The 25,738-nt window shown below is 39.5% G+C and overlaps 1 protein-coding gene across 4 annotated transcripts in view; it reads left to right on the top strand.

Annotated features, from left to right (window-relative positions):
• Positions 1-25,738, top strand: part of LOC125457933 (uncharacterized) — an 839,746-nt gene that overhangs the window by 745,478 nt on the left and 68,530 nt on the right. For 2 of the 4 annotated variants that reach the window (XM_048542735.2, XM_048542736.2), the window contains one exon: positions 16,930-18,290. The exons of the other annotated variants lie outside the window; for them this stretch is intronic. In XM_048542735.2, the coding sequence (XP_048398692.1) occupies positions 16,930-17,193 (264 nt within the window). In that variant the 3' untranslated portion in view covers positions 17,194-18,290. Of the gene's footprint in view, positions 1-16,929; positions 18,291-25,738 lie in introns of those variants that run through there. 4 annotated transcript variants of the gene reach the window in all.

The raw sequence follows: 25,738 nt of genomic DNA, 5'->3' as shown, positions 1-25,738 counted from the left end.
ATGAACCATTCAGTTTTGGCACGTTGAAATGCTACAAGAAGCTTTCTTAGTGCATAATAGCTGGTAATTGTTTTTAATTTCTTGCTGAGTTTTCTTATGGTCTGTTAACAGCAGCCTTAAAACATCAGAATTTGTGGAAAGTCCTTTCAAACTGTGCTCACTGTTTCAGTGTTACAAAATCAACCTGTACCGCTGAAATCCTAATTCGGAAAGCCTCGTATCCCACTGAATCTCACTGGGCTGCTTTTAGTAGGCCTCAGCATGTACTAGATTGGGGGTGACTGGCTGGAGGAGGGGCCCAGGCCCTAATCCTTTGTAGCTATGGGGAGAAACATTGACATCCCGCAGAGAAGGAAACAAGGAGGCCCCTGAGCTAGGAAGAAATCGTCCTAGACAAAAGCCCATTACATGGTTGCAAATCACCTCACTGCTGTTTTTTTTACTTACAAGAGTCTGCAGGAAAATTGTTTCCTCTCTGCTAAATTTTGATGCTTCATAGGTCTTAATGCTTTGCTTCTATAGGCATTTATTCGAATTGCCACATGCAGACAATATTTTCTCTATGATTCTAATTATTTTTAAAGCTGTACACTGCTTGGTGTGGATTCAGTTAAAAACTGGTGAGTCAGTTCACAAAGTTACAAACACTCAGCTTTGAGGAACAGGTTATTTTAGGTTAAGCTAAATCTGTGCAGTTGAAATGCATAACAAATACTTGCCTGTTAGTAAGCAAGTTGTAATGGCTTGGTGAAGAAAATCTAATCAGGTGACAAGGAAATTGTGTTTTGATGTTTATTTTAATCTCTTAGTGTGCAGGATCATTCACTTCATCATTACTTCAGTCATGAAATTACTTGGCAATTAAATGTATTTTGAACAGAAAACATCGTTGGCAGCATTCCTTTTTCAGCTAACTTAGCTAAAATATTATTTCCTTTGTCACTTCACCTGTAGTATATAGTGTATTAAATGTGTAGAAAAATAATTTAGATATTAATAAAAAATTGTGAAATTTAGTGACATTGCTTCATTTTTAAGCAAATATAAATTAAGAGAGAAAAACATTATATAGGATTACATAGTGACTGGCTAGATAATAGATAATTAATTTAAATTGTTGTGATTCGTTATAGGTCAGTTTCTGAACTTACCTGGCTGGTTTGAAAGTTTAAAAAAACTATTTTAAAAATCTACAGGCAAATTCAACACTGGTACCTTTAAGGTATTTTTTAAAATGTCAAATAGTGCAGGAATTACAATTCATGGATCAAAGCTAAAAGAGTCTTGGAAGAAAGACAAAAAGTCTTGCATTTATTTAGCCCATTTCATAACATCAGGATGTCCCAAAGTGCTTTATAGCCTTCCCGCCCCCGCCCAATCTCAACCAGGGCTTCTCTGCATGTTCCCTGTGGATTGCTTGGGAGTTTTCCTATAGGATCTCAGCTTCAAACGCCCGTCAGCAGATGCCCACTCTTGCCTGCTGGGTGTTGGGCAGGCTCCTGCAGAGCTTTATTCAAATGAGGCCCGATAAGAACTATTTTCCTTCACAAGGGCAGCTATGTGTAGCTTATTGTCTACGTAATTGCAGTTTATCAACATGAGACTGACGTGTATGCCCCAATCTAAAAACTGTGTTGAATCTTGCGGCTTTGCTACAATTCACAGAATGATAATACTAAGCAGTTAAGTTAAAAAACAGTGAAGCAAAATTAACACTTCACTATTTGCCTTGTAGTTAATAGCACATAGTTAGAAAGCTAAACAGGTAACAATTACTGCTTGATTGCTTTAGTCATAAGTACCAGGCATTTAAAATGTAAGCTGAATGTCTACGTTTCAAGTAAGTGTGTAATACAGGCATCACTTCCTGAAAATCACACATTGAGTTTATCATAAAATTGTAGAATCCCCACAGTATGGAAGCAGGCTATTTGGCCCATTGAATGCTTTGAAGACCCACCCACCCTATCCCTATAACCGTGCCTCGCCCATTACTCATTCACCTTGCCTGCACATCCCTGGAAAGTATAGGCAGTTTAGAATGGCCAATCCATCTAACCCAGATGTCTTTGGACTGTAGAAAGAAACCAAAGCACCCAGAGGAAACCCAAGCAGACACAGGGAGAATGTACAAACTCAATACAGACAACTGCCCAAGGGTAGAATTGAACCTAGGTCCCTGGTGCTGTGAGGCAACAGTGCTAACCACTGAGCCACAGAGACACCCATAAATCAATCAATTTATGATTCAATTACAAAACAAAATTCACATTTAGTTAATAGCAATCGGTATTGGGATACAATAGAAGTGTGTGGAAGCTGCTGTCTTACTGTATGTAAACATTTATTTTCAATACAATCAGTAGCCGTCCCAGAGAAAGGCTTAAAGAAAACATAAGGGCTGTCGAAAGAGTTGGCTGACTGTTTCAACAACAGAATTAGAACGTTGAAAAGAGAACATGTGGTAAGTACCTTTTCAGTGAAAAGGTGAGCTCGCTCTTTGACAGGTTTACAGAGGTATTTACAAGGTGTTCGACCAGGTAATTAGCAGCCAGGCTGGACTGCAGGAAGTACCTCTGGTCACCTCAGAGCGAGAATACGTAGTGAGCTTGAGGGCTTGATTTTTCACGGATGGTTTGCTCTGAACAATACTGCCAAACAGAACTGACTGCAGTGCTTCCAATGCTGGGAAGCAAGCTGGAGTGGGTGGGGTAGGGAAGGGGGATGGTGTGGAGGAATATTGGAGTTGCTTTCACACCAGCTGAAGTGACTCAAAAAAACTGGATTAAAAATGTGGTTTCAAGCTTCTGACAGTTTTCCTAAAATTTCCAAATGCATCTGCTATACTACTCTTTGGAATGACTGAAATAATTTTTCAGGTGCTAATTAAAGCAGATGAGAAGGAGAGTTACTTTCAGCACCATTTCTTTTTAGCCATGCATTCTAATTTGGAAATACAGACTTACTTCGCGTAAAAGTGAAAGTGGACTTTGACCATATATTGCATAACCATTCAGTATGTTAACAGTGCCACAACATACTTCCTAACCCTTTTAATCATTCCACTAAAGAACATTAATTTGTAAAGAAATTGGAGGGATTTGAGAGCAGTTTACAGAAAATGGAAGAGTTTAGGTGTTCTTATTGTTCCGGCTTTTTAAAGAAAATTCCTTTAGTACTTGAGTATGAATGTGAATTATGTTCTTTGTATCTCTATTATGTTTGCCCTAAATTTAATTTTGCTAACTTGATGCAATAGCATTTGTACCTTTTAACAAACTCACACTCATAAAGTTTAATTAAGTAAAAGATTCCTACTTTGGTCTGAGTTATTCTTGTAATAAGAGTTTAAAATAAGATTGTGTTATTATTTACATCACAAACAACCTGATATCATTAGAGTTTTAAGATATAAGAGGTCAGGTGGAAATTCTTCATCACTGAGTCAGAATCCACAGCCATGCCAGTGCTAACATTTCAACTGAAGACAGCTACTGCAATTTTATTTCTCCACCCTTTTCTGTACCCTATTATGTTCTTTCATATCAAATACTTAATCCAATCAAGGAAAACAATCTTAACATTATATTTCACAATTTAGAAAACTTATAATTTCTATTAATCAATGCTTCATTGAAAAAGATGTCTATTTTTTCAAGTCTTTCTTCATAACTCTCATTCTAATGTTGTTCTACTAGACCTTTGCTATACCCTTTTCATGGCTCAAATATTCTTCCCCTAATGGAGTGTTTGGAACTATGCAAAAAGTTCAAACTGGGATAAAAGTAAAGCCCTGTCCAAAAACAACATCGTTTCTTGGCTTTTGTAGTCAGTAACCCACATTAATTGTCCTGCTTGTGGCCTTTTACACCCATGATCCTATCTTTAAAGATATTATATGGTATATGTAAATATTATATTCATCACAAAACTTTCTTTTCTCCATTCTGCTACAAGGCTTTTCAAAATCATTTAGTGTGTGCTGTTTCTATTGACTACTTGTCAGGTCTTTGCAGTGAACTGCGTCCGTCTCACATCTGCCCACATTATTAATCTGCAATAACTTTCTCAAATCTCTTGTTTTCCTCAGACTTTGTCAGACTTTTTAATTTTGGTATGAGCAACAAACTTCACTGTCACTCATCTTTTGTCTATAATCAAATCAGTTATGTAGTTGGAAAGGAAAAAGAATGCACATTACTCACTGAAACACTGATACTCGCATTAGGCAAAATGAAACAAACTCACTAGGTCCCAAATGTTGCTTTCTGCCCTTCTGGCATCTCTACATTCAAATGATTATATTCTTTTTGGTGTATCAGATTTTAATTTTTGCTACATAGCACCTTATCAAATGTAATACTTTATTCTATAATAAAAATACTTCTATTTGGCTTGAATCTGATTTGCAGTACAAAGCTATTGGATTTTGAATCTATGTTACTTGGTGTAGGTGCTTGGATTTTGAGTGAACTAAAATCTTGGCCAACATGAAGTCAAATATATGAATGATGCCTCTAAATACATAAAGATTAAGACATGGAACAGATCATTTGCCCCAACCAGACTTCCTTGATGTTTATGCTCTATGCAAGTCAACTGCCCTATTCCTATGGACTCACTCTGTTACTCTATACCTCAACTCCTTTACATTAATCCCCTGAACCAATCTAATAGTAAATGTTGGTTTATGTCCTGTCATTGCTTTAAATACCTGCAATGGAATACTGCAACCTCTTTGTTCTCTGAAAAAGAAATTTCTTATGTGCCCTGTTTTAAATTTCTTACATTTCATCATGCATTTATGAAAGTTCGATTTATGCAGTTGAATAATTGGGCCAATTTACTTTTGTCTGTCCTGTTTAATTCTTTCAAAACTTCAAATACAATATGACAGACAGTATCCTTAAGAGCACTTTTATTTATGACCAAACTACATACTCCACAACTTCGCCCATTCTACTGTTTAAGTATTTCCCTGCAGCTCCTTTTCTCCTCTAAATACATATTTCTTATTATTATATCATTTCAGCATTTTTGAACTCCAATTCTTTAAGGCTATTTTTAAATTCTAATGCATACAGTGATCAGATGGCCCTAGAATTGAATCCTAAGGGATACCACAACCATTTCCAACCACTCTGAAAAATTGTCTTAACTCTTCGAGTGTAATTTTCCCCGCATCTTAATGACTGGCAATAATGGCAGAATTGGGAAAATGCAATGAGAATGGAAAATTGAGATTCTCAATATTTTTTCCATTAAAATTTCAATGATTAGATGAGGCTCCGACTAGTAAGCCGTGAGGGCCCTATTTGCATACATTAACATCTCATCATTAATTAATATCACCTCATTTATATGCAGGTAGCTATTCTCCTGGATACCAGTGAGAAGGTAGATTGCACCAATTCCCAACTTGAAACCCCAAGCGGTTACCTGGGTGGCTGCAGCTCACTGATATTTTCTCTGTGCCTTCATATTATCCAGCATTCCCCAATACCTCAGGGCTAGCTCCAAGATGATGACTTCCTGCACCGTCTATCCACAGAAGTCAGAATCAGACAGGCACCAAGCTCACCACATCATTGTGACACATCTCAGACTAATTTATAGTACAGTTCAGTACTTCACAACTGCTTGGAACTCACTTTTCACCTTGCACTGCAGTGCTGCTTCCAGGCTACATTGTGCACAGGACAGGCAACGAGTCTCATGCATTGGAAGAGGGTGCAAGTCAGGGCTCTTATCTTGCTTTCTTAGCACTCATTCACTTGCTGCTAACTTGAATGCTCATAACATCTTTGCCTTACCTAGCCTTTTAGTTTTGACATAAAGCCAGGCAATGTGTTACACATGCAAGAACAAAATGATAAAGGGTAAGGACATGTTGCTGGCACTGTGCTATATTGTCAAACTTATCCAAGTAAGTGAGTAGGCAATGCAGAAGATATGAATGTCTAGTATCTTGGGGGTACAAGGCAGATGAGAGCCATTAAGGGAAGATACTGTATGTAATATTAGGAGTTACTGACTATGGGTCTTCATGAGAGGTTGGGCAGCAGCAGAGTTAGAGGTGGCAGAGAGACGATAATGGAGTGCAGATGGTCATTAATCTTCTTGCAGCATTGTTGCTCATTCTTCCCAACTTTGGACTTATGTTGATTGATGAAGGGAAAGAGCTCCAGGATTCCAAACTAGAGGCACAGAAGAAACAGTGATGTATTTCCAGGTCAGGATGTGAGTGGCTTCGAGGGGATCTTCCAGATAATGGTGTTCCCACATTTCGGGAGTCTTTATCCTTCTAGATGGCAGAAGTCATGAGTTAGGAAAATGTCAAGGAACCTTGGTGAATTTCTGCAGTGCATCGTAAGGATGGTACACATTGCTGTGACTGATTGTTGGTGGTGGAAGGAGTGAATGTGGAGCTAACCAAGTGGAGTCCTTTGTTTTGGATGGTGTCAAGTAATGGGAGCAATGTGTTGTGAAAGTAGAAGTAGGTTTTGAGGGTGAGATTTCAAGTGAAAGGAGGAATTGTACGTACCTATTGCTTACTTGAGAAATATGATATGGAGGTGCCAGTGTTGGGCTAAGGTAAACAAGGTCAAAAATCACACAACACCAGGTCATAGCCCAACAGATTATTTGAAAGCACAAGCTTTCGTAGCCTCAGTCCTTTAGGTGTTGGTGAGACAGGTGGCATCAGACACAGAATAAGTAAAAGATCAAACAGTCAACGATCTGATGCAAATGTATTGAACAAACCTCAGATGGCTGTGAAATCTTTAATCAGTTGGAAAGGAGATACAAATTTTGATTGAGTAATGTGCAAATCTCAGAATTTCTTTCAACTCACTGCCCTGGGATAACTAAAGGTTTTAGAAGTATACCAGAGGTGACATCTCACGTCAGACAATGCATTTTAGGTGTGAGGCCTTGTTTAGAATCTGTTTATGTTTTAACTTGGAGTCAGACTGGCTTTATTTCCAAAGTAGGAATTTATAAAATGCCACATTGACTGACTGTCTATAAATTGTATATTTTTTTGAGCAAAATAGAACGCATCTGCAATTACAAATCTGCAAATGCAAATTCACCCCATAGATTTAAATGTGTGTGTGAGTGTGTGCACGCGCGTGTGTGTGTGTGTGTGTGTGTGTGTGTGTGTGTGTGTGTGTGTGTGTGTGTGTGTGTGTGCGCAAGATAGTGTAGTGGGGTCACCTATAGTGTGACATGAACCGAAAATCCTGGTCATTCTCATGGGTACTGAGCTTGGCTATCAACCTCTGCTCAGCGACTCCGTGTTGTTGTGTATCCCAATGTCTGCCTTGGAGAACATTTACCCAAAGATGTGAGCCTGAATGTCCTTGATTGCTGAAATCTTCCCCGAATGGGAGGGAACATCTCTGTCTGGTGATTGTTGTGCTGTGTCTTTCATCTGTTGTGGTAGCATCTGCATGGTTTTTTCAATATACCATGCCTCAGTGTGCCCTTGTTTGCAGTGTATGAGACAGACAATGTTTGGCCGAGTCACATGAGTATCTGCCTTGCCCATGGTAGGTTGTGTTCCCAGGTGTGATGGTAGTATCCATGTTGATGATCTGACATGTCTTGCAGAGGTTACCATGATGGAGGTTAATGGTGTTCTGATCAGTGTTGTCCTGAAGGCTGGGTAGGTTGCTGCAAACAATGGTCGGTTTAAGGTCTAGCAGTTGTTTGAAGACAAGAAGTGGAAGCGTGGGGAAGATCTTGGCAAGGTGCACATTGTCATCAGTAATATGTTGAAGGTTGTGAAGAACTTGGCATAGTTTCTCCGCTCCTGGGAAGTACTTGAAAATGAAGGGAATCCTATCAGACATATCCTGTGTCTGTCTTCTGAGGGGGTCATTACGGTCTTTTGCTGTGGCATGTCGAAACTGGTGAGTGATGAGTTTAGCATCATATCCTGTTCCTGTGAGGGTGCCCTTCAACACCTTCAGATGTCAGTCATGTTGCTTCTCATCTGAACAGATCCTGTGTATGTGTAGGACTTATCCATAGGGAATGGCTGTTTTAATATGTTTAGGATGAAAGCTAGAGAAATGCAGCATTGTGAGGTTATCTGTGGGCATGCAGTCGAGTGAGGTATTGAGGTATCCGTCCTTTATGGAGATGAGTGTGTCCGAGAATGACACTGATTCTAAAGAGTAGTCCATGGTCGGTCTGGTGGTGGGATGAAACTTGTTGCTATCACTGTGTAGCTGTTTCAGTGATTCTTTGCCATGAGTTCAAAGGAAGAAAATGTTATCAATGTATCTGAAGCACAGTGTTGGTTGGAGGTCTTGCGCAGCAAAGAAGTCTTGTTCAAAGTTGTGCATGTAAATATTGGAATATTTGGGATCAAATCTGGTCCCCACGGCTGCTCAGTGTGTCTGCATGAAGAACTGATTGTCCAAGATGAAGATGTTGTGGTCAAGGATGAAGCAGATGAGTTACAGGATGGCATCTGGAAATTGGCCGTTATTGGAATTGAGTACTCAAACTGTTGCAGTGATGCCGTCATTGTGGGGGATGCTGTTGTAGTGTGCCAAAATGTCCATTGTGACAAGGAATGTGAGATAATAAGGTGTAGAGCTGGATGAACACAGCAGCCCAAGCAGTATCAGAATTTTCTGAAGAAGGGTCTAGGATCGAAATGTCAGCCTTCCTGCTCCTCTGATGCTGCTTGGCCTGCTGTGTTCATCCAGCTCTACACCTTGTTATCTCAGATTCTCCAGCATCTGCAGTTCCTGCTATCTCTGTGACAAGGAATGTTCCTGGTTCGACTGGTCTGTGGAGGCTGAGTTTCTGTAAGAAATCTGTAGTGTCGCAACAGAAGCAGGGGGTTCACTGTACAGTGGGTTTCAAGATGCCCTCGACATAGCCAGAGAGATTATCACACAGGGTCTCATTGCCTGATATGATGGGATGCCCAGGTGTGTAGGCTTTGTGTATCTTCAAAGACAGTCGAAATCCCCCATGTGAGAAGTAGGTGGGAGTAGAGTGCATAGAGTACTCTGAAGGACTGGATCAAAAGTCTTGATCAGTCTGTTGAGTTGGTGGGTGTGTTCTTTGGTCAGATCAGCAGGTAGTTGTCTGTAGTGTTCCTGGTTGTTCAGTTGTTGGTATAAGCTTCTTTGCAGTAGTCAGTTCTCTACTGTATGACGATGACTCATCTTTTGTCGACTTGTTTGTTGACAATGTTGTGATTGGTCTTAAGAGAATGGATGGCATTGCATTGTGCCTGGGTGACATTTTGCGCTACCTCGTGAGTGCGGCTAATGAACCTGATGTTCACGTATTCCCTGTAGGCTCGAGCATACCTGTCAAGCCTAGGGCAATGGTCCAGAGGGGTCCAATTCGACTTCTTCTTTTGCATTTGCAGATTTGTAATTGCAAATACACTTTATTTTGCTCAAACAAGCACACAATTTATAGACAGTCAGTCAATGTGGCATTTTGTAAATTCCTACTTTGGAAATAAAGCCAGTCTGACTCAAGTTAAAACATGAACAGATTCTAAACAAGATGTTACACCTAAAATGCATTGTCTGACGTGAGATGTCACCTCTGGTATACTTATAAAACCTTTAGTTATCCCAGGGCAGTGACTTGAAAGAAATACTGGGATTTGCATATTAATCAATCAAAACTTGCATCTCCTTTCCAACTGATTAAAGATTTCACAGCCATCTGAGGTTTGTTCAATACATTTGCATCAGATCGTTGACTGTTTGATCTTTTACTTATTCTGTGTCTGATGCCACCTGTCTAATAGACACCTGAAGAAGAGCTAGGGTCTGAAAGCCTGTGTTTTCAGATAAATCTGTTGGACTATAACCTGGTGTTGTGTGATTTTTGTGCTTGAGAAATAAGCATGGGAATCTAGAAAGGCAATAAGTCATATTGGCCAGGCTTAAGTAAGATTTTTCAGGGCTGTGCAGAAAGTAAAGGGTGTTGCTAACATTGTTTTTCTTCACTGTAGTCATATTCGTGAAACTGTACTAGCAGCATTCAAATCTGTTGCCAGCAATCTCTATGCCTATTATCTTGGCACAAATCTGCCATCACAGAAGAGGCCATTTGTTCAATCTGCATTTTCATTGTTGTGTCAGAGAGCCTGAGTTCTTACTTCAAAGCTGTTTTCCTTGCTGATGTCAAAAGAACTAGAAGAACAATGAAAATTACAGCATACGAACAGGCCCTTCGGCCCTCCAGAATCTCTAGTTGTCCTGCTTACTACAAGATTTTTTAGTTGCAGCTGCCTTGCGTAATTTCCCACCTTCTTAATAGGCAAGCTGCCTGCAAACTGTGTCATTCAGACTAATGTTTCTTGTACAGGAGCATGTGTGAGCATCGATAGTGGATAGGCTATTATACTGTGAGCAACCAGACAGGGAAGCTTCCTGCTTTTGAGAATCATACATTCACATCTCTAGCAGAGTGGGTGCATTCAAACATTTTTACACTACACTAAATGCACAGCATTATTCTCAGCTTTGTTTATGTATTGTATATGCATGTCTAATATGGTATAAGATAAAACACATATGCCTGGAAACCACCAAGATGAAATTCATCATATGGTTTGATACTGAGTCAAACAAAGTAGAGAGGTTTTAGGTCCATTACTAGGTTGTTATCACTCCGTTGTTTTTCATTTTCTGTATTGGGAAGGTTGGGATGGGGTTTGATTGGTGGGGGGAGTGTCAGGTGTGCTGCAATTAGAGTTATGTGCCAAGTTAAAGAAAAGGAATATTAGGCAAGGCTTCTACTTCTCATTTCAGCTGGTATTGTGCAATTATGGATATTGGATTAGGAGAAATTAGCTCAATCATGATGCTCCCCCATATTTAAATAGATACACAAAATAAGTCAAACTTTTTTAGGTAGTTTTTGGAAGTTTCTTTTGATATGGCCAAGACTCCAATTGAGAGTTACTGTATTCAGAAGGACAATTGTAAGGAGACAATTAAACTTTTTATAGAATTCGACATTTAGTAGTGGCAACCTGATTCCTAACACTGCTAATTTACCGCCTATTGTCTTTTAGCCTTAATAAACGGGCTACTGATAGGTTTGACTTTGATAATAGGTGCTGTGAATTCATAATTGTTCAAAAAGCTTTATTGCCTTAATTTTATTGTTGTAGTGTGAAAGCATCAGTAATTCCTTCCACTTGTTAAATATGTGATTTTTTTAAAATGAAAAGACAACCACAAAAAATGTGCAATTTATCATCTGCAATTGTGAAGTGGGAAGCCTCATAAAGGGAGTCGTACTGAAAGTGAGAGTGTTACCTTCTGGTATCTTGGACCCACATCAACCAGTTACAAACCTCAGTTGTCAACCGCACACCTCCCCTTGTCTGTCAAATAGTTAGTGCGAAACCTCAAGAAGGCAATCAAGTATAAATTAGAATCTCTATTAAACAAGCAGGCATTTTTGTTCCACCTGACGACTATCCAAGATACAAAAGTGAAAACTTTTGGACATCCTGTAATAAGCAAATTTCAGCAATACATGGAGAGAAAAATCATTTGACTCTACTTGAAATCCATAAAAGCAGCAATTATTCAAATCTCAGCAATTTAGTAAATAATGTTTCAGAACTTCTGAATTGAGACAGTTGAGAGAATTGCTTTGTACAGCAAGGTGACTATATAGTCACAGTTCGATAATGTATTTTCCGTATGTCAAGATAATACATTTCCTTTCCATTCCTATGCTTTGCATGTGGTAAAAAAGAACATTTATGGGGATAGGAATTAGTTATATATGTGAACCTAACTGCTTGTCCATAGTTGCGCCTGATAAAACAGAGCATGGTTTATTTCAAAATCAACTCAGGGAAGAATATTTTATCCCATTGACAGAAGGTATTAATTTGAATATTGAATCCTATTAGGGATCTTCACTTGAACATACAATTGTAACTTGTATTTCCAGTTACTTTTGGACTTGGCCTAAAGGGTCAGACACATCTTCACTTTGAGAAAACAAACAATTAATTTAGTATCAAATGTAGTAGAATAAGACCATGGCAGGGCTTTGCTATTGTTCTGTGGGAATTAACTTCTGCAGGTCACATGTCACTGGTCAATGACCCCAAGCTACATAGGGTCAGTGTTTGGGAAGAGTACACTCACTTGTTTGCTCTGTTATTGCGCTCAGCAAATGCTTATTCTTTTATGGGAATAAACACAAAAGATATTAATACTTCATTATGTTTAAATAAATTATTTTGGTAAATTTGTTGCTTTAATAAACAGTTTTAGATGTAATTGAATTGTAAATGACATATTTGATTTATATTCAATGCTACTTTTCCAAAAAATCAGCTCAGTTTCATATTTAAGAACACTTCTACCACCATCTCAAGTTGAAAAGACTGCAAGTTGATGCATATGATTGAACAGTTTCAAAGTAAATGGAGAACGTTTAGTTGAAGGCACAATGAAACAATAGTTTCAAATTTTTCTGATTGATTGGTAATACCTTTGGAATCAGTTCTGATCTATTTAATTTTTGAATCTGAAGAACTATTACATGGGGTAAGTAAATCTCAGTTTTCCAATATTAATGTTGTTACATTAAAACAACTTACTGCCCTCAATCTATTATTAAACTTGGAAAACTGAATCAATTAGTTAATTATTGAAAAATATGATAAATTTGGAGTTAAATTAATTAATGCAATTCAGTTTAATATTTCACATTGCCTGTACATGGTCTGTTTCCATCTTAAACCATTATTGTTGTGCGAAAAATAATATCTTCTTAGATACCTGATTTTTACATTTAATTTTGTAGTGCTAAATTTGAGACATGACAGCGTCTATAACATTAGGCATGCTTTGGCAATGGTGTTGTAAAATGCTTCAGGCTATGTCCTCCAGCTAGTAGAAAAGCTGCCACAGGTCTTTATTGTGTATCTAGTTAAACTTTAACATTCCTTTCCAGCCCATGACTTTTGCTTGAAAAGCCTTTAAAAGTCCTGACAGCAGCCATTTACATTCTCTTTGGTCCATGATACCGACAAGCTGACAAAGTCTAAAAGGTCCTTGAAAATGTAGATGACATCATATTCAGACACTACTGATTGATTAAGGGCTTTTGTTGCTACAATGACCAATGAATAACTGAAGATCTTGACCACTGTAGTCTAGAAGTATCAAAGCTGCTTTCAGAAAGTTGGTGAAAAGCCTATGTGAACTGAAAATGGTGAAAACAAGCTAAAACATTTTTTTAACAAGGTGTAGGGCTGGATGAACACAGCAGGCCAAGCAGCATCAGAGGAGCAGGAAGGCTGATGTTTCGGGCCTAGACCCTTCTCCAGCATCTGAAGCTGCTGCAAAATTAAAACTATGCTGGTAAGGAACGCTCAGTGGTTTCAGTGTGATTGTGAATTTTAGCATTTACAAACTAAAGTTGTAGAATTAGTTTAATTTAAACATCCCTGGTGTGTAATGTGATAACAGACCTTCCATTTGTGAAATAGGGTGTAAGGTTCTGAAAGGGTTAAGGCTGAATAACGCCTTAAGCATCACTCTCTATGATGATATCATACGGACTTGATGGCCGAACAGCTTAGGATCTTGAAGGAGTAACAGTCACCATCTATCCTCGTGATAGTTTTTGTAAGAAAGTATACAGTGTGATTTGTACTTAGTTTCAAATATACAATAGGTTAATATGTGTCTCCCCATGAGCCCTTCCATCCTTACACACACTCAGTCAGCCAAGACCCTGTTTTTGTTTAAAAGAGCATCTTCTTGTTAGACTAACAAATGGCTTTCCACAAACACACCAGAACAAGTGGGGCCTGTATGTCTGTGCCCTGAATGAGGACGATAGCAGCAAACCTACCTCATAATGAACAATAGTGCAAATAGCCTCATACAGCTTGGTAGTTTGCAGTCAGGAGTGCTCACACAGAATGAAATCTCATTCATAAAGGCCCTGATTGAATCCTTGATTATTGTTGAATTAGCTGATACTGGGTGAATTGAAGTTGGTAACATTGGCATTAGTGGGATAGGGAGAAGAAGCAAAGTTAGTCTTCTAATTATTATCGAGCCACTCATGCTAGAACACACATATTTGTGAATATTAGATAAGAATGTGGTTGAATTTGGTTGTGATTATCTATGTGGTGAAACAGTGTCCTCACATGCATTGTTCTTGGACACTTGGTTAATGCCTTAGAGATTGGCCTGTTCCACAGAAAACATATTGAGGTGTTAGAAGATATCAAGGACCACAGATGCTGGTGTCAGAGTCAACACAGCGTGGAGCTGGAGAATACAGCAGATCAGGCAGCAAGAGTCTGAAGAAGAGTCCCAACTTGAAACATCAACTTTCCTACTCCTCTGATGCTGCCTGACCTGCTGTGTTCCTCCAACTTCACACTGATAGTGCAGCGTTAACCAGGTGAAGCGAATGAGGAAATAATGAAGGGTCTAGGCCCGAAACGTCAGCTTTTGTGCTCCTGAGATGCTGCTTGGCCTGCTGTGTTCGTCCAGCTCCACACTTTATTGTCTTGGATTCTCCAGCATCTGTATTTCCCATTATCACTGAGGAAATAAAGGTTTATTTGACAATGCCTACATTAACAAACAATTAAGTAGGAGTGAAAACTTGAATCTTCATATCAACATGTACACTCAAAAATATGTCTGCTTCATAAGTGCAGTATAATGCAATAATTCCTGGAAGGTTGAACATTTACCACATTGAAAAGAAATTTTTCCCTCCTTTCCCATCACCAGCACTGAATCTGATCAGCAGTGTTTCTAATGAATTTCTGTAAATTGGACCTTGTTTCCAAGCTGACTGAGGATGTTTGGGTTTGGAAAGCCTCATGGGGATTGGAAAACTGAGAGCCGTTCTTATATAATCTCACATGGAGTAAAAACAGAAGTTCAAATGATGAAAATGTAACTTTTATTTTAATCCTCACAATAAAACTTTGATAAAAATATATTTTAGAAGTTACATCTCATAGAGTAGAAACATGAACAAGACACAACTAATTATGCCATGGTTAGCACTGCTGCCTCACAGCGCCAAGGACCCAGGTTCGATTCCAGCCTTGGGTGACTGTCTGTGTGGAGTTTGAACAATCTCCCCGAGTCTGCGTGAGTTTCCTCCGGGTCTCCAGTTTCCTCCCACAGTCCAAAGATGCACAGACTAGGTGGATTGGCCATGCTAAATTGCCCATAGTGTTCAGGGGTAAGTGGGTTATAGGGGAATGGGGGATAGGTTTGGTTGAGATGCTTCAAGGGCTAGTGTGGACTTGTTGGGCCGAAGGGCCAGTTTCTACACTGTAGGTAATCTAATTTAATGTTATCCTGAGATTGGCTGTGAACTGGTATTAGCAGTTTGTTATCAGAAATTAGCACAATTTCTGACTATTTAGTTTTCTTCCTCTGATGGAAATAATGCTTAAATGTCCCATGAACAGTCTTCCAATGGATTTGCTCTCCTGACCCCAGTCAGCTTTTAGAGAAACAGGTAACTTTCTAGAGTGATAGGGTCATACAGCACAGAAACAGATTCTTCAATCCAATCTGATCATACTGACTGTAATCTCAAACCAAACTAGCCCCACTTGTTTGAGCTCGACCCATACCCCACCAAGCATTTCCTATTAATGAACTAGTCTAAATCTTTTTTAAATGTTATAACTATACCTGCATCCTTTTCTTCTTCTGGAAGTTCATTCCACACATAAACCACTGTTTGTGTAAAAAAGTTGCCTGTCATGTCTTTATTGAATCTTTCTCCTCTCATCTTAAAAATATGCCCCTTTGTCCTGAAATAGAGAAAAGACACTTGCCATTCACCTAATCTATACCCCTCATGATTTTGTAAACCTCTATAAGTTCACCTGTCAACCTCATATGCTTCACTGACAAAATCCCAGCCTCTCCGTCTTCCCTCGAACTCAAACCCTCCATTCCTGGCAACATCCTAATAAATCGTTTCTGAACCCTCTGCAGCTTAATACTGTCCATCCTATAACAGGGAGACCAAAACTGGTCACAATACTCCAGGCGAGGCCTCACTAACATTCTCAATGACCTCAACATACTGTTCCAGCTGCTATACTCGAAAGGTCTGAACAATGAAGGCAAGCATGCTAAATGCTTTCTTAACCCCCTATCTATATCTGATGCAAACTTCAAAGAATTATGTACCTCAACCCGAGGTCTCTCTGGTCTATAAAACTACTCAAGGCCCTAAATTTAATTGTAAACATCTTGCCATAGTTTGTTTTACCAAAATGCAATACAGATTTTTATTTATACATTAATCCAGGTTAAAATCCATTTGCCACTCCTCAGCCTATCATCTCAATTGATCGCGATCTCTTTGTAATCTTAGATAACCTTTGTCACTGTGGTATTGAAACGTAGGGATCTATCATTTTGAAATATTGGTATAAATTTTAATCCACTTTGCCTGGAGGCAGTGAAGCAGTGCTGGGGGACGGAATTTGACTACGTAATTAGCTCAAATTTACTTATAGCTCAGACCTCACTGTAATCGTGCTGGCAACCATTTTAACTTGATTTCATTTAGACAATTGAGGCACTTATTGGAAGCATTAAAAACAGAGTCCTGTGTTCTTATTAGATCTTAAGTGTAATTTTAAATTAGCCCAACTTGCTGTGTGAAACCTCTCAGAATTGGCTTCAGGCACTGTCTAATTCATTGACTAAGCAGTGCTTAAGCAGCTATCAGCAACAGGTATTAAGATTATAAGAATCATTTCCTAATGTGCTTAGTGGATTTCCAAGGTTTTTTAAACATGAAAATTACTTGTTTTTGATTGTTTTTTAATTGCTTGCTCTGACTAATCTTTAATAATCTATCATGCTGCCATTTTTTGATCCATTTCTTTAGATGGAGGAACAGCAGCGGAAGAGAGGAGCACAAAACTCAACAATCAGTATGAGCAGCAAGTGGGTATGTCAGAAGACAGGAGGTAAAAGGAGAGGGGAGCTACTCCTTGAGGACCTTCTGTGGCTCACAGAATCCAACGGCCAAGAGTCATTTGCCTGCACATGTCTGAGCCGACTATTCAGCAGGCAAGCTACTGCTGACCATGACCACCTCCTGCATTATGCCCCGTTGTTGGTAGCCCAGGACAGGGATAGTCAAAGTTAGCACAGCTCTTAATTTCACTGAATAATGCAACTCAAGATATTCAGTATCCTGCTGTACCAAGCAAGACACCCATGTTTTATTTGCAAGGGTCAACTTACTTACAATGGACACTAACACTTAATAGAAGAGAGCCTTGGGATATTTGGCATTGGCTAATTTCCATTGTGTCTAGGGAATTATAGACTGCACTTTAATAGCCATTAAGACAGCAGACATTATGCCGTTAGCTTTTACCATAAAGAAAAGTTATCAGTCTGTTAGAGTTCAACTGTGTGATTGCAATGGCAGAATAGCATAAACCAATGCCAGTTTCACAGACAATTATCACAACATCCTGTAATATCCTGTAATTGCCAATCAGTTCTCCAGTATTTCAGTCTTCTGGAATGGTTGCTTCAGGATAAAGCTTAATCTTCTGCACATCACCAGTTCACAACAGTTCAGGAAATTGACCATCAGACTAATTAAGCGAAAGTTTATGTCTCCTGACAAAGTTGCTCACACAGCAAGTTATACTAATGTAGTATTCTGCCTGATGATAACAATAGCTAGAGGTGGCAGGGTGACAGACACCATCATCTGACTAAGAGGAACTGGGTGTAGCTGAAGGTGAAGGAGGATTTGTACAATGTATTGCTAGAAGTAGACAAAGCTAATTTGTTGGAATAGCACTTGCAGCATTCTGCAAATTCTGCTACACTGAACAGTGGCGCAAAGGTCTTCTGCTTTAACAGTCACTGTTATCCACTTTGCGAATCTCTTAATCCTTTTTAAACACACAGCATGGAAGGTCATTCCTTAATACTGAATTCTGTAAGACAACTTTACTATCAATAGTTTACTGACAGTACAGAGTTATAATGAAATGTTATGAAAAAAGCTCTGAAATCCAAAGTCTCAAAATGTGGTCAAGGCAATTAATTTCATGCCATACACAGCAATTGGCTTGAACTTATTTCTCAGCAAGATATCAATTCATTGTACCTTTCGCAAAAGAAGCTTTTCCAGCTCAACTGGAGACAAAACAAACTGCAGATGCTAGAACCCAAGGTCGACAAAAAGGTGCTTGGAAAAACACAGCAAGCCAGGCAGCATCTGGAGGAAAGGAGAAGTCAACGTTTTGGGTATTACCCTTCTCCAGGCCTGAAAAAGGATAGTATCCAAAACATTGACTTCACCTTTCCTCCAGATGCTGCCTGGTTTGCTGTGTTCATCCAGCCTAATGTTTGTCCATTCTAGCTCAACTAGATTGACAAGTTGCATTCCCAGTAATTTCAGCAAAACTGATGGGATGCCATTATTACTCATATGGTGCCTTTGACACAGTTATGGTCAGCAACTTTCAGTTGCTGGAGACTTTGAGGCCTAACTTTGTTTTTGGACTTTGGCTCTTGCTGTGACAGTGTGGCCGATTTGAATTTCTGACGTCATTAGTATTGCTATTCTTTTCATTGGGTCAAAATCCTTTCCCAAAGGGCATTGTTGGTTTGCCTACAGCATGTGGACTGCAGTGGCTCAAGAAGGCAGCTCACCACCACCTTCTCAAGGGTACCTAGGATGGGAAAAAAATGCTGGCCCAGCCAGTGAGGCCCGGGTCCTGCAAGTAAATTTTTAAAAAATTATGTATGTTCCATAAATGAATGACCACATGTTCTTCTGACAAACATGGAAGAATGATAGTAGGTGCACGTATCACCATATTCTTCTTCTTGGACAATGTTCTGCGCGACTGGAAAAATAGCAGACTGAATAAACCATGTCAAATTGTGTCACCAACACTCCTCCAAAGACTAGAAAGTTGTCAAGCGGGGCTCAAGCCTGGGTCCTTTTGGCTCAGAGACAGGAGGACATCCAACTGAGTCACAAGATCTCCCAAGGCTACTATAGTCAGGGCTCTTCCTGATATAAGTTTCCAATCTCAAACTCTTAACCTGCACAGTGCAGGAAAGGCAATTGACCCCCTCAGTTTGAGAGGATCATCAGCTTGAATGGTTTTACCCCTGGATTATATCTCTCCCTTGTATTGCATGCCATTTTCACAAATACCATGGTTGTAAGAGCAGTCGGAGGCTGTCACTCACTGAACCATAACCATGCAATGCGGAAGATTTGATTTAATAAAAAAAAGCAGGAGTTTATAGCAAAATAAATGAAGATAAATAGAATAAACCAAACTACCTACTTATCATACAAATAAGATGTTTAAATAAACAATAAAAGTATAATCCCATTAACCCAAAAACAGACCTTCAAAAATTGAAAAGAAGCAAAATAGCTTTTAGATATTACCCAAAATAACCCATGATACCAGAACCAAAACACACCCTGTACAGCATCTCCAAACAACACTTGTACAATACTCACGCCACTGACTCTCATACCTCAGTAGATTGAAGTCACTTGTGGTTTCAAGGTTTACGCTGGAACTGCAGGTAGAATCTTCCTGGAGCTATTGATTAAATGTGCTCAGCTTTAAGTACCTCTTCAAGGTTTTATCTCAACATTTCAGGTCTAGGAGTAACACTAAGTCTCCGTTCTAAAGTAACCTTGTTCACTATTTATCCTGAGATAACAAGGTGTAGAGCTGGATGAACACTGCAGGCCAAGCAGCATCAGAGGAGCAGGAAGGCTAATGTTTCGGGCCTAAACCCTTCATCAGAAGAGGGTCTAGGCCTGAAAGGTCAGCCTTCCGGCTCCTCTGATGCTGCTTGGCCTGCAGTGTTAATCCAGCTCTACACCTTGTTATCTCAGATTCTCCAGCATCTGCAGTTCCTGCTATCTCTGAAACAATTTTAACCTCACTATATATTCTTCCCTGATCATGATTCCTGCTCTATACAGGCATCCTATTCCAAGGGCTTGACAGGACTGCTTCAAACTCATGTAAAATGAAAAAAAAAACTCCTTCTAAGCAATGAATGTTTTCTTTAAAGCATAATAAAACTTTGTTGAACAAGTAAATTTGAGCTTGTTTGTCTTCTTTAGTCATAAAGCACCACCAATGTACTCAAAAGCCCATGAATTCTAAAGCTAGGCCTCAAACTTATTAGGCCAAAGGGCCTGTTTCCATACTGTGAAAATTCTAGATCCTGCATTTTTGGGGCAGCATGGTGGCTCAGTGTTTAGCGCTGCTGCCCACAGCACCTGGGACATGGATTCAATTTCAACTTCTGGCGACTGTCTTTTTGAAGTTTACATATTCTCCCCTTGTCTGCATGGGTTTCCTCTGGGTGCTCCAGTTTCCTCCCCCATCCAAAGATGTGCATGTTAGGTGGATTTGCCATGCTAAATTGCCCACAGTGTCTCAAGGAAGGGTAGGTTAGATGGATTAGCCATGGGAAACACAGGGATTGGGGGCCGGGTGGATGAGAATGAGGGGGATGCTCTTTGGAGAGTTGGTGTGCACTTATTGGTCTGAATGGACTGTTTCCACACTGAAGGGATTCTATGAAAAACTGTTTTGAAAGTATTCACCACAGCGACCGAAATGCTTGCATGTTTCTTAGTAATTTCAGACACATAGAAAACCCACCTTTACTAATTCAAAAACCAAAAACCCAAACATAAGATAAATAATATTAAAATACACATATGTATATCACACGGTGTACATCACATCAACAATGAATGAATCACCCAACTCCCAAGAGCCTGTCCACTATCCATTAGGTACCAGTTCGGAGTCTGATTGTTTTCTTCCCATTTGCCTAGATGGGTGCAGATCTAACAAAAATCAAGAATCTTAACACCATCCAGGACAACGCTGTCCTCTTAAGTAACATTGCATTCACCAACTTAAACATTAATTTTCATTACCACTGACATGCAGTGGCAACAATGTATACCATCTACAAGACACACTGCATCTCACATTAAGATTCTTTAGAGTTTTCACCAGTGGTGCCTATGTCAAATCTTGGAGATCAAATGGAAAGTCCACAGAACCAATGTGGGCATCCTTCATGAAACTATGTCAGCCAATATTAAAGCCCTACTCCTGAAGAACCAAGTGTGATAGATGGGTGATTACATCTAGATACCAAATATCACCTTCCTTGGCTGGTTCTCTCCTCCCAACTCTCTGCTGGACAATACTCAAAGGGCAGCTGAGAGAAAAGGTAGACAGATATGTTCCAGATCACCTTGCAGCACAGAGACATCACTGACTGGAAGGAGAATGCTGCTGACCCTTCAGCATGGCACCATCAAGACAGTAGCCACTTTGAGGATCAGCAATTTGATCATGAAGTGGAATGGCGGTTGTTGAGGAAGGAGAAGGAAACTAACAGGGGGCTGTGAAATTCACTTCCTACACAACAATGTTTCTCAATTTTTGAAAAATCTATGGAGCCAAGATTAGACTCCTTAGTCATCCGATGACATGTCAAGCTTGACAGAATTTATCCATGACTCTGAGGAATTGGCATTGATACACTGTAACAACTTACTGAAGCTTCTTTGGCAGAAGTCACCAAACATGCAACCTTTACTATTTGATGGACAAGGTCAGAAGCTACATGGCTGCAGAAACACCTTCAAATTCTACATTACCTTTATTTGGAACTATATCCCTCACCCTTCCCAGGCTATAATTCTGGAACGCCCTCCCTGTCGGAACTGTGAATATATCTACAATATCTACCATGGTGGTTCAAGAAGCTGAATAAAGTAAGTGTCCTTGTAGCAACCTTCAAGATTTTAGCATTTCCTGCTGGAAGGGAACTTCTTTAAATAGATCAGAAGTGCAGAAATAAACATAAATAATCCCTTTTTCTCTTGTTCTGAAAAAGGCCTAACTAGGCACGGTACCCACTGAGTTATTGCATTGAACATATTTGATAAGCACAAAAACCCGCATTACATTTGAAAAATAAACAAACACTTGAACAGTTGCTGAAAAATAAAACTGCTACAGATTGTATAAACTGTCTGTTGTTTGTATATTAATTCTTGCATTTAAAGTCAATGTTAGAAAAATATTATTTCAAGTTTGAAATTAATCTACTCTTTGTACATTGTCTGTGAATACACCAATGTCTTAGTGAGAGAATCATGGTGTTTTAAATATTACTAGTGCATTTTATCTTTTCACATGATTAGACATAATCCAATGTAAAATAGAGTAAAAAGAGCTTCCTAAAACTTCTCCTTCCCTCATACTCTGTCACACGTAATTCTGTATTTTAAGCCCTCAATTTCAAAGACCCAGGTGCACCAGTTTTTTCTTTTGTCTCTGAAGAGATAAACAAACACTCATGTCAGTTAAAGAACAAATTAAAGGAAATGTGTTTATAAGGGGATAAGAAAAGCAATTTGTTTAGAAATACATTCCACTGTGATGTTGTGTAAAATGCAGTAGAGTGATTGCTCATTGGTGTTTATCAAACAGGCTCATTTTCATGCTCAACTGCAATCATTTCTAAGGAAATCACTCTTGGGAAATTCCCTGGGTGACTCCAGTTTAACAAACATTGACCAAGGACTGATATGCAGTGTAAAGTGCAGGTTCATCATAATGGTACTTTCTCTGGAACTGGTTTTGTGTCTGAAACCAGAGGCTCTTACAAAGCTTTGCAAATGTCTTATTTTTGAATTAGCAGTTTTTGGACAGCCTGAGTTTTGTATAGTTCTATGTAGTTCATGTTGAAACGAACTTAAACCATCTGACAACAGTTGATACCTTTGAGTGTACAGCAGAGTAGAGGTTATGTCATAATGATATTAATCTTAAATGACCAAGTGAAGCCAATATGTGACTTCAGTTCCAGACCAACATTATTTACTCTGAAGTGACCTAATGAGCCATTCTATGTCAAACTGCTACTGGTCAAAGCAGAAGAGGTCCACCACTACCTTTCTCAAAGCAATCAGGAATGGGAATTAATGACATCTGTTTATTCATCCCAAGAACTCAACAATTTGTCATCCCTCCTAATTTCCCACTATGCTCCACTGACATCACTTTCTTGGGCTGCAGTGTTATTACCATACAACTGGTTTAATGGTTCACCACAGATCTGGTTTAATTATTTGAAGGAAGACTGCATTATTTACTCCCTCCCAAATGATCTTGCAATTTCAAAATTATCCTGGAAGCATAGGTTCCTGCTTTCAATGAAAAATCATATCCTCTGGCTCCTTTCTTCTCTTCCTGTTAATCCCCAATATCGAAGAAGAAAAACATTTCCTCCCCTTTACAGATTAAGATAGCCTGATTGGCTGCCTGAGGTACTCATGTTTCGTTTTGATCTTGTCCAGCCATGTCACTCTGCAGATTTTCCAACTTCTCTACACCAAGCTTTCAACAGGGTCATCTTGATAAAGCATTACCTTCTTTGCATCTCTTCCTGTTCCAACTCCTAGTCACATAACTAACTTTTCTTATCCCAGTGACCATGCAGATTGTCAATGGCTCATTTACTACTGGATATTTTTCCTCTGCCCTTTGAAGCTATTATCAACTTCCCCATATAACGGTCTCTCAGCAATGTACCTTTTGATTCCATATTGCATATTTATCCCTCTTTGGAGGAGGGAAAGAAAGTAGTGAGAAGAGAAAATATTTGGGCAGCTTGGCCTTGGAGAGACACTTGCCCCTTTCTTACCATCTCACAAATTTAGCTGCACAAGAGAAGGCCCATGGCTGACCTTCTCAACTTGCCAACAATTAAGTGCTCAATTTAAAACCACTCAAAGGCCTCAAATCACTACCAAGCTGATTACCTGCCTTCCCAGCAGGCAGGAACAGTAGCTGGTTCCCAGGCTAGAAAACCAGGCTGATATGCCTGTGGCTTGGAAGGTGCTTGCTCTCCACTAGGGTATAGGGTCATCATGGATGGGATGGAGAGGAGAGGGAGTGGCCAATGAAGGCTAGTCAGCCCCTTGCCCTTACCTCAAAACCCCTGAAATAAAACCACTTACCTTCCTTACGCGAGGGAGGCCTTGCCTCACAACCTCAATTAAGTTTTTTTGAGGAAATGACAAAGATAATTGATGAGAATAGGACAGTGGACATTGCCTACATGGACTTTACCAAAGCATTTGACAAGGTCCCTCATGGTAGGTTGGTCCATAAGATTACGCCATAAGGGATGCATGGTGAGTTGACAAATGGGATCCAAAATTGGCTTGGTTGTAGAAGTCAGAGGATAATTGTGGAGGAGATTTTTTCTGACTGGAAATCTGTGACCAGCGGTATTCCGTAAGGATCAGTGCTTGGACCTCTGTTGGTTGTAATAAATATAAACAACTTAGATGGAAATGTAGGTCATCTGATCAGCTAGTTTGCAGATGACACAAATATTGGGGAAGCTGTGGATAGTGAGGAAGGTCATTTTTTATAGATCAATTGGAAAGTTGGGCAGAGAAATGGCAGAAAGAATTTAATCCAGACAAGTGTGAGGTGATGCATTTGGGAGGCCAAATGCAAGAGGAAAGTATTCAGTTAATGGCAGGATGATTCAGAGCATTGAAATACAGAGGGATCTTGGGATTCAAGCCCATAACTCACCGGAAGTGGTAAGACAAATGAATAAGATGGTAAAGAAGGCTTATGGTCGAAATCAGTTAGGGCAATGAGTATTAAAGTTTGCAAGTTATGTCACAGCTCTATAAGACATCAATTCGGTCACATTTGGAGTTTTGTGTGCAGTTCTGATTGCCCCAGTATAGGAAGGTAATGTGGGTTTTGGGGAGAGTACAAATGAGGTTGACCAAAATGTAAAACAAAATCAGAAAGTGCTGCAAGAACTCAGCAGATCAGGCAAAATCTGTGGAAAGAAAGCAGGGTCAACATTTTGAGTCTAGTGAACATTCTTCAGAACAAAATGTTGCCTGGATTTGGAGTGTATTAACGATAGGGGAGATTGGAAAAACTTGGATTGTTTTCATTAGAGTGTTGGAGGCTGAGGGGTGATCTGATAGAAGTATGTAAAATTATGAGAGGCAGGGACAGGATGGATAGTTGGAGTTTTATTCCCAGAGTGGAAATTTTTTTTACACAGAGTGTGCTAGGCACCTGGAATGTGCTGCTAGGGGAGGTGGGTTAAACAAATACATTAGAAAGTGGCATTTGGACAGACTCACGAGCAGGTAGAGAATAGAGGGGTACAGACAATGTGCAGGCATGTGTGATTAGTTTAGAATGGCATCATGGGCAGCACAAGCATGGTTGACCAGAGGGCCTGTTCCAGTGCCTCTGCATTTTATATTCTTGCCACTGAGCCCCTGAAGGTTAGGTCTTCAGTATTTAAGCTTTTAATCCATGGAGAACCTCACAGTCAGCTTTTGTGTGGCTGTTTAGATTTGATCCAGCAAGCTTTCTCAGTGGTGGAGCAGGGAGTCAGGCAATCATTTCCGAAGATGCCTACACTTATTGCACGGAACACCACATCCCAACCATTGATGTTACACATCCCTCCGCATCATCTGGTAACTTTTCAAAATCCTCCTTAAAATCCATACTTTTGAAATTGTTTATTCCCAATACCTCAATTTCTTATAAAATCATAGAATCCCTACAGTGTGGGAGCAGGCCATTCAGCTG

The sequence above is a fragment of the Stegostoma tigrinum genome, chromosome 14 (genome assembly GCF_030684315.1).
Source record: "Stegostoma tigrinum isolate sSteTig4 chromosome 14, sSteTig4.hap1, whole genome shotgun sequence".
In the NCBI taxonomy this organism is placed as follows: Eukaryota; Metazoa; Chordata; class Chondrichthyes; order Orectolobiformes; family Stegostomatidae; genus Stegostoma; species Stegostoma tigrinum.
This window is presented reverse-complemented; position numbering and strand designations above follow the sequence as displayed.